The sequence below is a fragment of the Salvia splendens genome, chromosome 2, assembly GCF_004379255.2.
Source record: "Salvia splendens isolate huo1 chromosome 2, SspV2, whole genome shotgun sequence".
NCBI lineage: Eukaryota > Viridiplantae > Streptophyta > Magnoliopsida > Lamiales > Lamiaceae > Salvia > Salvia splendens.
Genome location: NC_056033.1, coordinates 28,365,828 through 28,380,881, shown reverse-complemented (window position 1 = coordinate 28,380,881; position 15,054 = coordinate 28,365,828). Strand labels below are relative to the sequence as shown.

Sequence of the window (15,054 nt, the reverse complement as noted above, 5' to 3'; positions counted from 1 at the left end):
AAGATGTTGGAGTGGTCAAGGATGTTTATGTAGGTGGGTCCAGGGACACCAAAAATTGCATGCCAAATCAAGAGGTAGTAGTGTTGACTACTTATGGCACGCCTATTCAGATGAGAGCAGGCTTTGTGGTTGCTGGTGTATGTCTCATTTATGTTGTTTGACCATTTATGTGTGTATATAATCGATGCTACCAAACATGCTCAGAAGTCATGGTGTGCTTAATGAAGCTAGAACAATTATTGACAGACGTGGGCTAGCGGCACTCTCGATATTTTGCGTTAAATGCATTGTGAATGCCTTTGCAGAATTGTTTTAAGCATTGTTGCTCAGTGCTATCCATGACGTGCAAGTACTCGTCAAACGTGTCGAAACATTAGATGTACACTTTTGTAGCACGTCAGAGCTCATGTGGCCACTGCTAAAAGTATTTTTCATGCGTCACCGATATACTTTGCTACACAAGAATAAATTCAATCACATGCGGAATCAACACGAAATACGTTTCCCACATCACGGTTTATCATATACATTTGTGCCACTACTATTTATTCACACTATAAAAACATTATACTAGTACATTCGTACACCAACCCAACATCATAAAATTGCTACGGGACAATTGAATATGTTGAAAGAATAACATACTCCTCCATCCCATGCATATTCCTTTCTGAGTTGTTCAATTTTCTTTTATGACAAAAAAACCAACATTCTATCTCTCTCCTACTTTTTCCTCTATACTTATTTCTCACTCATATTTTATTCTCTTTTAATTTAAGAAATATCTGCCTAAAGAAATACATCACATAACAGAAAGAGTACAAAATTTAACCAAACTTGTGATTTACATATACCAAACTTTGTGATTTTAAATGCAATTAACACTGAGAAAATCCAAAATAATTAACAATATTTCATCTTTGTTCCTTCATTTGGTTATACCAGCTCAATATTGAAAATTTAATAAACTAATATGGAGCCATGTTCTTACCCAATAAAATGAGTAGTAATAAAAACTAACTTGGACAATAGTTTATACACGATTCAGTTACTAAGCCTACCTGCATGTCTTTCATATCATGAAAACTGTTTTTTAATGATACATGAAAACAATGGACCAATCAATCCATAATCTAGATTAATACAACTAGCTTTGCCTCTTTCTCCTCTTGGATTCAAAATAAACTCTGAAAAACAAAAGCTATAAAATTACATTCTATTTGAACATATCAGCAAGCTCACCTTTCTCATACATGGAGGTCAGTATATCACAGCCCCCAACCAATTCGCCATTAACAAAAATCTGAGGGAATGTAGGCCAGTTACTGTAATTCTTCAACGTCTCCCTCAAACCGAAGTTATACTCTTCATCAAGCACATCAACGGTCTCGTAATCTACCCCTTGGTTTTCAAGAATCGCCACGACCCTCTGTGAGAACCCACACAATGGGGCGCTTCTTGAGCCCTTGATGAATGCGACCACTTTGTTCTCTTTCACTAGCCTGTCAACGAGATCCTCCAGAGGCACTGTCAGCTGAACGTGGCGGCCTGGTGTTAACCTCAGATCAGACTTCTTTCTCGGAGCCCTTTTCACCCACGTTGAATTCCCGGGTTCATTTCCTGGTGGAACCTTCCCAGTAGCTGCTATGTGTTCTTGCAACCATGCTTTCCATGCTTCGGTTAAAGCAGTTTTATCTGGGTCCTCTACCACTGCAACCTACACAATGGCAATCCAATGATTTTGAAATGACAAATGATAAACACAAAAACTACACATAATGGAACAAAAACCGATTCAGAACAATGAAATGATGCATATGTGCCTATTGTAATCAGAATCTTGTTCAAACATTTTGAGCCTACAGTTCGAACTTTAGCTGACTGGAACGATAAACTACATGTAAGAAAGTGTATTTGTAAGCAATCTCTGCGTGGGACACTAAAGATAAGCCATAGCTATTCTTTTTTTTTACAATTTAAAGATTTACTATTATGTTTTCAAGCAAATAAATAAATAAAAATAAAACGCAGTTCAATCTTCTCAATTTATGACCCCACTCTTGAGTTCCAATTCAATTTCACTTTGTGATTGAGTTCAAATGATAAGCTTTCAAGCTTAAACTCATTCAGTCAAGGGGCTTCAAATAAAGCATGATCGAATTTGGAAAAAGCAAAATAGCCAATCAAACAGTGTTTCTACTTTTTAGTGCTACATTTCCATCCAAGTTGAGTAAATTAACGAATTTGAGCGAGTAACTATGAGATGAAATTCCTTTTCGCACATAGAGTTCCAGTGAAAACCTAATTTAAAAATTGAGGGCGGGTGGATTCAGATAAGGAATGGGGATTTCATCCGAGTAATTGCACTATAACAACTATAAATCGGTAATTGATCAAATTAAAATGCTACTAATTCATAGCTGAAGATTAATTCAAACTCGATGAAGCAATATCCTTCAAAATTAAAAGCTTTCTACAAAGGTACAGATTATTCACATCCGTTTCCGCAAAATAGCAATTTAACTAAGCACAAAACTCGATACCTTCACGGCGGAACAAAGCTCGGGCAAGGACTTCCTGTGAGCGAGAACGCTGGCGGCGAGATTCCGCGTTATCCCGACGAATTGAAGGTCGGCGCCACTGTCGTAAATGGCGTAAACACCGGAATTGGACGGTAGGTTTCCATCAGAATCGGAGGAAACGGTGACCGATTCAGTCTCCGACAACTTCTGCAGCGCGGAGACGACGAGGCCGCGGCGGTGGTGCTTCGCCGGTGATTTGTGCGTGAAGGATGCGGAGAGGAAGAGAGCGGTGTGGTTAGGAAGGGAATTGAAAGAAAGGGAAGGGACATATCTGGAATTGGATAAAATGGAGAGAGTCTGAAGAGAGTAAGGGAAGTGTGTTGGAGATGACAAGTTTAAAGCACCCATTTTCTGCGAGCCTCCGGATTTACAGATCTCGTCTCCGATATATCAGACGACCCTCGCTTTTCTCCAGTGTTTAATTATCCGGTTGTATGCAGTGATTTTCATATTGGGCTGAATCGTGGGCCTTTCTTACCTAGTTACACCATGTTATAAAGGCCCATACAGAGCTGGCTAATTAACACATTTTTTAAAATAAAAAATATTAGTAGTATTATTTCTATTTTATTTTTAGTGTCTCCACACATAATTTAAATTGCATAAACTTCATGTCAAATAGGAAATGTTTTACTTAAAGTGAGACATAAGGAGTATCTATGTATTGAGAATTGATGTGTTGTGTTGTCGCACCATTACGTAGGATTTGGTAGACGACTGGTGCGGCAATTATGTAATTAGTTTTCTCTATCTTTTTTCAAGTTTTATCTTTTAATATTCTTTGTCCTCTTATTTTTATTTCTGATCTTAAGTTCTAAAATTTTTATTTCGTTTGACCTGCTTGTATCTCTCATGCAAAATCTCTTCATCATCTTCCCTATTCTTCTCAACCATTTTATGTCTCTTATCTTAAAATTCACCCTTATCTCGACACTTCTCGAAATAATTTATCCTTTAAACTATTAGTTTAGATTAAACGAGGGACTGCTTATTATATGAATTTGATTGCAAAATTTGATATTGGTAACTAAAAGAAATAAAGGAATTTAAAACAAGTTCAAATGCCAATACAGCAATACCCAATGAACTAATTTTAGCATTAAAATCCCTCTTGCATAAATGGAAAATATCCGTACAAGTTATTTGTTCCACGAAATGTTAGATTGAATCTACATCTTTCATTATACAAAGGGAGAGTTTTTTGCCATTTTTTATAAATACCAATTCTGCCCTTTTTGGCGGAAAAATGAGATGAAGTGTGTGTTCTTTTATCACGCCTATTTATCACTTTTTCTCTCTATAGCCAACGCTGTAGCACATTTTGCATATTACCAAGAAAAACAATAGAAAAGAGAAAATTTACATATTATCAAGAAAAAGCACGCTGCACATTTTGCATATTACCCAAAAAAACATCAGAGAAGGAGAGAATAAATCCTCTATTGAACGCTGCACCCACTTAGTAGCTGACACGTACTATATGATTTCATTCCTTCTCTGTTCTGTTACTTCACGAGAAATAAGTAGTGCTCTGCACACATTGGGTATTACAGCTTGAAATCATTTTTTAAAAATTGTTTTTATAGAGTACTTGGCTTCTATACAAAGCTTGAACTACTCCATTATAAATACTCAGTTACTAATTGCCTTATATCCTGTGAAATATGTTCAGTCCACTATCTTACTCTCCCAATTTTTTTAGCTTTGCTATCTTCATCGTTTTCAATTTTCATTATGTTTTTTAATTTTGTCAAGTATAATTTATTAGTTTTGTTACGATAATTTTTCTTAGTTCAACCAAATCACCCATACTGTAAAGACGTAAAGAATGTGAGTTAGTGAGTATGAATAGCTATTTTTTTGGCAAGCTGATGAAATCATGTGGTTCAACTTCTCGGATTGTAGCAGTCTAGCAGAGGCCGACAGGTAGTATAAAAAATACAATAATGTACCAGCCACCAAGTTGTGATAGCTTCGGAGAGATGGGCAGCGAAGAAATCAGCAGTGGAGATGTAATGGCGAGAGCAGATTTACAAGTCAGTCAAGCAGGATAGTAGACGTCCTGCCGGGGACAGGGTAGGTGCCGCCCTAGCGAGTGAGAACGAGAAGGACGAGGATGTATCGATGGGAAAGTAGGTCTGAATTTGGCTACTTGAACTGAGGAAATCATGTGGCTCAACTTGAAAGCGATGTCTTCGGCGTGGATGCGGTGGCTACGGACGACTTTGTTGTGGAAGATGGAGAATAAGACGACGATGGCAAATAAGATACTTATTAATTTAGTTATTACTCCCTATATGGGTTTCTATAATTATTTATGCGTCTATCAAATTTTATTTGGGCAATGATTCATATTTCATTGTGTTTATTTTTTTTAATTATATACTCTCGGCCAATCACAGTAATATTTTTTTGGTTTGAGTTTAATATAAATAGTTAGATTAGAATTATTTCATAATATTTTCTAAAAATATTTAGAAATTGGAAATTGGAGTATAATGAGAAGCACTGGAACTATGCAAATTTATAATTGCAGCTAATTTATCTAAAAGATCTACTTTTGACGGTAAAAAGTATTTTATATACATAAAATATCTAATATGCATTAAGTGTTTGACCATGGATCCTTAGTTGTGTTTACTGTAACATAAATTTAGTTTGAGTATCTCCTATCATTCTTTTAATTTACATGCTAATACACTTTATCCTTCTAACTCCCTTTAAACAGGGAATCTGTCAATTTATTACTATAATTGAAAATATCAAATATTTTTAATATATTGATAATTTAACATAAATTAATATACTAATATTATCTCATCAAAATAAGGACTATGAGAACTACACGCGTTTTAATGCAGGTTTAGAAAAGTAGAAGAGATGTAGAAAGAAAAGGTGAGAAAATATTGTTAATGAATAATGAGACTCATTCTATAAAAGATAACGGACTTGCCAAAAGTAGAAATGACTATTTTTGTAGGACGCACAAAAATGGACAAAGAAGACCTTTTTTATGGGGCAGAGGGATTGGTATATCTAATAACGTGTTACTATATACACCATCTTTCCCACTCTAAGCGACATATTTTCTTTTTTTTGAATGTCTCAATCTAATTAACACATTTACTAAAATGGAAACATCATTATCACCATTCACCGCTTTATCCCCTCTTTTATCTACTCAACTCACAAAATACAAAATAAATATGTATTTAATCTCATGCCAAATAGAAAATGCTCCAGTTATAGTGAGACTGAGAAAATATATTACTATTTATTTTTACGTAAAGTGTACATAATAATAATAATAATAATAATAATAAAATTATTATTATTATTATTATTATTATTATTTCTATTGAATTGTTTAAAATTTGTATCCATTAACTAAAAATCATATGACTCGTGCATAGCACGGGTGATAATACTAGTTCATATAAAGGGAGACTTGTTTAGAAAATTTACAGAAGTGCCACTAGATCCACATTTGGGCGGGAAACATCATAAAATATCTTACTGTAAAAGTCAGTTTGTTTAATGTGGATCTTATGTATGATTAGTTTTATATGGACCGATAATACTCTATAGGTTTGCAGCCTATTTCTGTTAGATTTGCATAGGCTTCATACAAAACATTACTATTCTATTACTATATATATATATATATATATATAGAGGTGTGATCAAATACAAACTCCATAATATACAAACTATGCAAACTCTAATCCTACACATTTACAAGCATTGATCCACGGTTCATGATAAAATACTTATGTCAATGTCACCGATTAACACAATTCAAGTCACTGGGGGTGTTTATGGAATGTGAAGCATTCGGTTGTTACAGAAAACCCACATTTCTCTCCAAATATTTCATAACATTGTCAGCATAATTATGTAAATCCTAACCGACGTGAATGGTCAACAATGTTTCCCTAATTAATCTCCATTCATCCAAAACTACCATTATCTCCAAGTTTGACCGAGATTTAATGCATACGAAGCTTCTTTCTCATTCAGCCATAAAATTTATCCCACTGTAATTGATCTAACAAAGCTTCTTCCGCGATATTATACGAAGTATATTTGTCCGGCGTCAGCTCGAAGTCCACGTGTTTTTTGAAATGGAGATGTTTGACGAAGCTCAAGGTAATTTTCATGATAATTTGAACTAGAGGCGTATCATGACGTTGAAACCAATTACGATTATGTTTGATGTTTTTGTGTTGTTTGATGAATTAGGTTGAGTAGTAGGAGGCTCGATGTTTTTATGTTCGTTGATCGACGAGGTTGAGTAGTAGGTTATATTTCGAAAAGGTTGATGTCCATGTGATGCGTTTGTTGTCGTGTTTTACTTGCTAATTTGAATATAGGTGTATTATAATGTTGATACCACTAACGATTATGCTCGACATTTTTACGTTCGTTGATGGATGAGATTGAGTAGTAGGGCATATTTCGAAATGGTTGATTTCCATTTGATGAGTTTGTTGTCGGTGTTTTGCTGAAAAAATTGTTGAATATCTAGTGTAGAACCTCTTGTGCTTGACCGGAGAAGACAAAACAGGTAGAGTAGAAGACATGAGCGTATGAATCTGTTGTTGCAATGTAGAATTTGTTCAATACTCGCTCCCTAGTTGAATCTGTGATGTATCTGTTACGTTTTTTTTGGTGAAAAATTAGTTCATTTTTGTCTACTTGTTTATGCTTATTATGATGCTCTATACATAAACTACCAGCAATGTGTTTATCTGATATAGTTTGCGATGACAATCTGCCAATTCGGTCACTGACATTCTGTGATGACATTTGGCCACTTATTTCTTTTGTTTATAGATGCACTTATCCCAAATTGCAGACTCGACATGCAGCCTTACATTGGCCATGTGTTTGAAACTTTGGACGAAGGAATTTCTTTTTATGAAGCATACGCCAACGAATGCCGTTTTGATACTCGTAGATTCGGACACAAATACTCGAACGACATCAAAACCTGGCAGACTATTGTATGCAGCCGGCAAGGTGAAAAGTGGGATGTCAACGAAGAGGCGAGTTCTACCAAACGTAGACGCCGTTCTAGCAGGTGTAATTGCAATGCCAAACTTACTTTGAAGTATTCGACCGATCCTGGCAGTCCTTGTTATGTTGTCAGCAACTTTGTAGACCTACACAATCACGAGATGGTTGATAAAAAGCACGCCCGATACATGAAATCTAACCGCAACCTTGGGGATATCCATTATAAATTCATGCAGGACTGCTCAAAGGCCAACATTGGACCCACAAAGACTTTCAATTTATTGAAGGAGTTCTTGGGTGGGTACGATGCGGTGGGTTGCACCGTTACTGACATACGGAATTGCAAGCGCGACATATTGCAAGAGATGAAAGGGGCTGACGTCCAAATGATTTTGAATCAAATGGAGGTGAAGAAGAACACATGTGATGGTTTCCATTACAAATTCCAACAAGGTACTGATGGAAAGTTAAATAGCCTTTTTTGGTGTGACGCTGTGTCGAGAAAGAACTACAAGATGTTCGGTGACATTGTGTCATTTGACACTACCTACTCAACAAACAAGTAATAACCCGTGTCTAGCATTCTCTTTAATCCGTTTATTAGGCTCATACTCAAGGCTTCATAAATTGTTCTTCTTCACAGTTTGGTAATGATCGTTTCTTGATATGCTTGTTGAATAGGTATTGCATGGTGTTTGGGCCATTCACTGGAAAAGACAACCACGGATGCCCTGTTACGTTTGGTGCCGGATTCGTGTCAAATGAGGGAGCTGACTCATTTTCTTGGTTGCTGAGGGAGTTTGTCGATTGTATGGGTTTCGCACCTAAGTTGATAATTACCGACCAAGATTGGGGCATGAAACTTGCTATAGAACGGGTTCTAACTAGTACCAGGCATCGTTGGTGCATGTGGCACATAATGATGAAGCTTCCTGAAAAGGTTCCCAAAAGAATACTTGCCAACGAAGAGTTGAAGAAGGATTTGGACTCTTGCATATGGTCTGAATTGTTGGAGCCAGAGGAATTTGAAGAAACCTGGCTGACTATTGTCAACCAATATGGTTTACAAAATGAAGCTTGGTTCACTACCATGTTCGCACATCGAGAGTATTGGATTCCAGCATATTTTAGGGATTTCCCAATGGGGTCGTTGTTGAAGACAACTTCATTCTCTGAGTCCGAGAACAGTTTTTTCAAAAGGTACACAAACTCGCATTTTAATCTCGCTGACTTTGTGATGCACTACAATAGCGCGTTGGATGCTCAGCGTAACATAACTGAGAGGCTCGATTTCTCTGATGCTTCAAAAGTCCCCATCCTGTCAACAGAGCTTTTATTCGAGAAACACGCAGCTGCTATGTATACAGATCGCATCTTTCAGCAAGTTCAAGATGAGATCGCCGAGGCTCATCGTCGTTGCAGAATGTCTCACTTTGAGTTGGAGGACAACACTGAGATTTACACGATAATGGACAGCCGTCGAAACAAAGGTGTCGTCCGTCATGAAGTTAGCACCGAATCATACCAATGCGATTGCAAGTTGTTTCTGCGTCGTGGAATATTATGTTCACACATTTTTTGGTTGTTCAAGAACCATGACGTGAAAGAAATACCATCAACATATATTGGTACAAGGTGGTTGAAGACGTCTTTGTTGAAATCAGTGCACAATGATCCGAGTGAGGAGTCATCGACATCTGCAGGTTCGTTTTCAATGCCATTTGTTTTGTTTCCAATTGCTTCATTCATACGTAATGTCACCATGGTGCTATCCTACTGATGTTGGCTTTACGCAGATTCACAGATCGATGCAAAACGTGCTGTAGCAACGAAACTACATTCGTTATACTTTCATTTATTTCAACGAGCGCAGAGCAATGCAGACGACATGTTTGCATTATTCGACGGAATGGAGGAATTAAGTCACAAACTCTTTGGTGATACAGTACCTTCCGTGTCTTCAATGGGTAAAGCACAGAGTATTGAGAACCTGTATGGGCTAGCTCGACCGAGTGTTGTTACCGTGCACCCTCCTAATGTAGTGAGTACAAAGGGATCCGGCAGCACATCTGGAAAAAGAATTCAATCATCCTTAGAGAAGGCTATCATATTACAGAACAAACCTAAGAGGCGATGTGCAAAGTGTCGAGAAATGGGTCATCACGATGCAAGGAATTGTGGCAGGGAGAAAGGAAAGTCAACTATGTAGCAAAATGTGGATTTGCTGTTCATTTGTAACTTGGTTTTATTTTTAATCCTAATCTTTGATAACAATAGTACAATTAAATGTAAGCCATTTTTTCCAGCATTGAAAGTCAGTACAAGAGATCGTATGTTGTTTGGTTTTAGTTCTAATTATTCAGTCTCAAGGTTTAAGTATCACATTGTCAGTTTGCTTTTGTTTTCTAATGAATTCATTTTCAAAAGTCAATGTCGTTACCAGCATTGAGTAATGTGTGAGTGTTTGTGTACTAATGATTTCATCTCTCAAAAGCCAATGTCTTTACCATCATTCAGTAATTCAAAACTAAATAGGTTGTATTGCTTTCCAATTGAGAGGGATCTAGTTGAATGAGCTAAGTTTATCAGTTTTCTTTTGGTATCTAAAACCTGGATGTTGTACGATCTATTACGATGTATTTTCAGTTTTTGTTGATTTATTTCAACCTGGATGGTTTACTTTCTGATGTACAATATTTTGACAAGTGTGTTATGAGGTTCATATATCCTAATGACACCATTCATTCCAGATGTCAACACCCCATATTTAATTCGGCTTCAATTTACACACTTTTACACTGACAAAATTCATTCCAAATACAACATTCCTTAATAAATTGGCTTCATATAAGCTGTAACACGATGCGGCATGAAACCTGCTGAAAAAGATACGAAACAACAAGACACAAAAAAAGATGCAATACCAATAACACCCCAAAACCGTTGGTGTACATGTTTCCTTATCTGAAAGCTATTCTTAATGTTGATGCTAAACTAAACAAAAAAAACATCCACAGGCCAAAACAGCAAGTATCATTTAAACAGCAACAAGGGAATTCAAAATCTACTCAAGTAGCCTTGCTTTTCTTCCTTGCCGGCTGGTTGGGTTGCTCGTTGAGGGGCGCCATGTTCAACATTCCATTAACTTGCCTCGCATAATCTGTCCGGAAGTTGGGAGTCACGCTGATGTAATGTCTAATGTAAGACGAGAAGCTGTCTCTGCACTCGTTGAACGGTGCAAGGAGCATGTCCTTGCAATATCTCCCCCTCAAAACCTGCAGAAGCCTCACACTAACTCCTTGAAGACCCATTGTCATTAAATTGGCCGGGTTTCCCAAGTAAGTCTCCATGTGGCGCATCAGGAATATCCCCGAATCATTAGTGGCTTGAGTCGTTTTCCATGGCAATTCCAGCAAGCGCATGCTACGCTCCTTGATTATGAGATCAGTCAGTTTGTTGAATCCCTTTGACTTGAGATAAAAAGCAAGACAATCCCTCTGCAAAACAGTGCAGAGGCTAAGTTAGATAATTTGTGTCAGCTTTGGCACATTGAAGAATTGTGTAAACTTTTAAATGTCAATGCAATCCAAATGTTAATAGCCAATGACAAAACAAAGATACAAACGTAAACAGATGTAAGCAAATGTGTAAACAGATGTAAACATATTGCAGCAGACGATGAATTCATATCAATGTCAACCCATACCACCAATGTCGACACCTACCACCACATACCACCACAGTGCACATATTTCTCCAATGTCAACATATGTAAGCAAATGTCTAAACAGATTTTAACAGATGCGATGAGAGATGTTAGCAGATGCAATGTCAACATATGTAAACGAATGTCTAAACAGATGCAACGTGTTTATCTGATATAGTTTGCGATGACAATCTGCCAATTCGGTGGTTGACATTCCGTGATGACATTTCAACAAAAAAGGTCATGATATGGATCCAAGAGTCGGTACTTCAATAGAGCTATGTAATTAAACGTCATAGTAAACTTACAAGTAGGTCCAGGTCAATCCCATATTTGGCCCGATCTGGAGTACCGTTCTCGGGCACAACATGGTCTAGAACATCGGCAACCCCAGTCTTCAATGAGAAGCACACCAAATAGTAATGTCTCTGTGAATATATAGGGAAAAAAATCTGCATACGACAATACAATTTATGAGCTTTTCATATTTCACTGAGTTTGCTTTTGGTTAATCAAGAGAACAAGTACCAAATCATAACGTGTGATGTCAAACGTTCCAGCACCGTTGAATTGCCCATCTATTTCATCGCAGAATGTTAATTCGACATCTGATTTTTCCCAACTAGTGCTCCGTTCAACCACATTGTATGTCTGCAATCGTTACATATTGTCAGTAGCCAAAATCAAAAAAGTACATCACATTAACAGTACACTCACTGTCGCAGCTGTTGTGACAAACAATCTTCTGGGCTTCTGTGTTGGTTTATGCACCCCCACGCCATTCAGATAAGAAGCCCAAACATCGATAACTTCAGGGTGTACAGCCTCATGTGGCTTCAACGAGCTAAACTTCTTTTTAGTAACTTCCATAACCACGTCAGCGTAAATAACATGATCCCTACATTTCAACCATAGGTTATTCACGTCGGTCACTTTGATTAAAACAACAAAAGTGCATAACAATTTTTTCTTACGTCCACATGTGGGGCGTCGCAAGAAGGAATTGGTAACAATCCCTCTCTTCCTGAGTCCATGTTGGGCTGATACGCTTTGATGCTGCACCCACTCTTCTCCCGGTAGGGAGTCTGAGTCTCCTTGCTGGAGCAGGTTGTATTTCAGCATACGTGCCCTGTGCACGATTCGTCTCTGCATCTCGACGTACAGATAATATACATGCATCAGCACCCACCGTATCTATTTGTGTTTCGAAGGCAGCATCACCTAACTCCAGGACTACTTCCACGGCAGAGCAAACGGCTACGTCTACGGCGTCGTTCTGGATCATTGAAAATATGGAAGTATACAACGTCACTAATTGTTGGCAAATGTAAATACCCCTCATTAGAGCCAACAAGTTTGATGATATTTAATTGCTTACCTCCGACACAACATCACGCGCAATAGCACTAGCCACGACGATTGCATTCTCCTCATTCACAACCGTTCCTACTTGCACATTAGCCACGGGCTCTTTGTCTGCAAACTCCCTTCCAATGTCACCGGCATCACCCAAATCCAGTCCGCAACCTCCCAAATCGCCAGTGTAATCTCTCTCCCCTTCCTAGGATACCATATCATCCCCACTGAAAAAAAGGTCAGCTGGTTCCCTAAGCTCGTACTCCGACGCATCTCCCTTCATGGAGAGTAAGATAGGATGATGTAGTAAGCAATCAAAATAAAAGACAAAAAATACAAAAAACGGTGTCCATCAAACCTCTTCATAACGTGCTGCACTGTCTGCCTCAGGTTGAGGTTCTGTTTCAGGTTGTCTAGCGTCATCATCCAACAATGTACACAACATCACACTTTGATTAAGTATACCAACATACATGTTATCTTGGAAGTGTTTGTATAACAGCCATCTATGTATGATATATAGTTAACCTGGCTGGTATCGAACCCAAGGCTGAAGCTGGGGTAATCGTCCTTGTTTTCTAGAATTTCCATTTTATCAGCCGCGTCCAACAGAGATTTCAAGGACTCTGACCAGTCTTCAGCTGTACTATAATTCGCGGTCTGTGATTGCGTCATTGACTCCACAGGGTCAAAGTCCTTATCGTCCAACCTAAACGCCCTCCGGAGAGTGTCACAAGTTATTCTAAAGCTGTCCTTCTTCCTGATTTCTGGCGGAGCTTTATTTAATTCCTTGGCAAGCATCTTCAGACCATCGCCGATGTGCTTGGTTGCCCCCCAAACACCCCTCATATACACCACTTCATCCGACGTATATATCTCTTCGACAACATCTTTAGTGGACCACGGTTCACCATGGTCAGTCGGTAGCGGTTCAACAAAGTCTCCAGAATCTTGCGCATCAGCAACATCTTCATCAGCTGGCCTTTGCATTTCTGTTGTCATTTCTGCACCACCCATGTCATTCTCATCCAGCTGTGGAGTCACTCGTCCAAGCCCAAAATCAGCTTCTTTCATTTCAACTTCCTCTCTCTCTTTCAATAGTTCGGCCGTCCACCCCTTTATTCTAGGAATGGCACGTGCCACACATCTCCTGCGATACACTACTCGATCGACGTAAAAGGACTACAGAAAATAACAAAATCATTTCATCAAAATTGTTATCACTAACCCCTAAAATCAGAAAAAAAAAACCAAAAAAATTGTGCTCAACCCCAAATCTCAACAACAAATAATTATTCACACACAAAACCATGTCAACATAACTTCAACAATTCAACGTCATGGATTGAATAGACGAACGTCATACCACTAGGAAAACTACTGGCCCGCTGAAAACCTTCGATTTGTTATTCTTCCATAGCTCGTGCGTCCTCAACAGATTGTCTAGCAAATACTTACACCAATTGTGCTTCTTTACCTTCTAAAAATCTCCGAGAATGCCAACAATCGGGGGTCTCACATAGCCACAAGGGGAGGTCTCAATGAGAGCCGTTTCCAGCAGTAACAGGAATATTTTCTTAAAAAGAGCGCCCCCCTCAGTTTCTTGTAGCAGCCTCGTTTCTAGGACCTTGGTCTGCATAGCATTCACATCAGCCTCATCACCAAGTGGAACGGTTTCCAGGTATTTCATGCCTGTGTTTCTGTCGCATCGATCAATCGTAATCCCACCATTTGGGAAACCAAACATAAGCTCATCGTCCTTCGTGCCAACAGCTACCTCAACACCGTTAGGAAGCATAAGACTACACCGTTGGTGGTCAAAATGCTCTAATAGCCAATACACTAATGTTCCCGGAACAAATGACACATCATAGTCGAGTAGTCCACCGAAGCCGAGCTGCCTAACAGCAGTCTTCTGCCTCTCGTTCAACGACTTCAGGATGCGCTGGAAAAAACGAGTGGTCCTCTTGATCCTCAGTTGAGGTCTCTTGACTGGTACAGGGACGCCGACAGCAGCTGTTGAAGGCTTTGCTGCCAGCCTTGTCCTCTTCCCATTCGACTCCCCATCGTCTACAGATTTCCCTTTTCGTAGACGTTTCGCTGATCAAATAACAACCGTCAGTCAGTGACGTAAATGAACATAAAGAAAAATGAAAACCTATGAAAACATAGCAAGAACGCACATCAACACCCAGAAATGCGTATTATGACCATGGGCATTAAATAAAAACCACTATAAAAGCAAGGTCATCTGACCATTCCACCAAACACATACAATATGTCACTCAAACTCTAAAACCTGTCCACCAGAACAAGCCTTGATAAACCTAAAAAGGATCCGCCAAACAATTACAAACTAGCTGGATAAACACAATGGCGGAGAACAATGTC

At 38.5% G+C, this 15,054-nt stretch overlaps 2 protein-coding genes across 2 annotated transcripts; one reads left to right on the top strand and one right to left on the bottom strand.

Moving 5' to 3' along the window:
• Positions 1–987: 987 nt before the first annotated feature.
• Positions 988–2,981, bottom strand: LOC121763756 (bifunctional monothiol glutaredoxin-S16, chloroplastic-like). The gene is made up of 2 exons (XM_042159836.1): positions 2,544–2,981; positions 988–1,717 (listed from the first exon to the last, which is right to left on the bottom strand). Exons 1-2 carry the CDS (start codon positions 2,928–2,930, stop codon positions 1,217–1,219), a joined length of 888 nt encoding a protein of 295 aa, XP_042015770.1. The 5' UTR covers positions 2,931–2,981; the 3' UTR covers positions 988–1,216.
• Positions 2,982–7,447: 4,466 nt separating this feature from the next.
• On the top strand, positions 7,448–9,810 carry LOC121777646 (protein FAR1-RELATED SEQUENCE 5-like). The gene is made up of 3 exons (XM_042174968.1): positions 7,448–8,163; positions 8,283–9,304; positions 9,398–9,810. Exons 1-3 carry the CDS (start codon positions 7,448–7,450, stop codon positions 9,808–9,810), a joined length of 2,151 nt encoding a protein of 716 aa, XP_042030902.1.
• Positions 9,811–15,054: the final 5,244 nt, after the last annotated feature.

Excerpts from the sequence above, each read along its gene's own strand:
- LOC121763756 (XM_042159836.1), bottom strand. The coding sequence starts at position 2,930 with ATGGGTGCTTTAAACTTGTCATCTCCAACACACTTCCCTTACTCTCTT. Across the intron at positions 1,718-2,543 it reads AGCTTTGTTCCGCCGTGAAG|GTTGCAGTGGTAGAGGACCC; the intron begins GTATCGAGTTTT and ends GCCATTGTGTAG.
- LOC121777646 (XM_042174968.1), top strand. The coding sequence starts at position 7,448 with ATGCAGCCTTACATTGGCCATGTGTTTGAAACTTTGGACGAAGGAATT. Across the intron at positions 8,164-8,282 it reads ACTACCTACTCAACAAACAA|GTATTGCATGGTGTTTGGGC; the intron begins GTAATAACCCGT and ends CTTGTTGAATAG. Across the intron at positions 9,305-9,397 it reads GGAGTCATCGACATCTGCAG|ATTCACAGATCGATGCAAAA; the intron begins GTTCGTTTTCAA and ends GGCTTTACGCAG.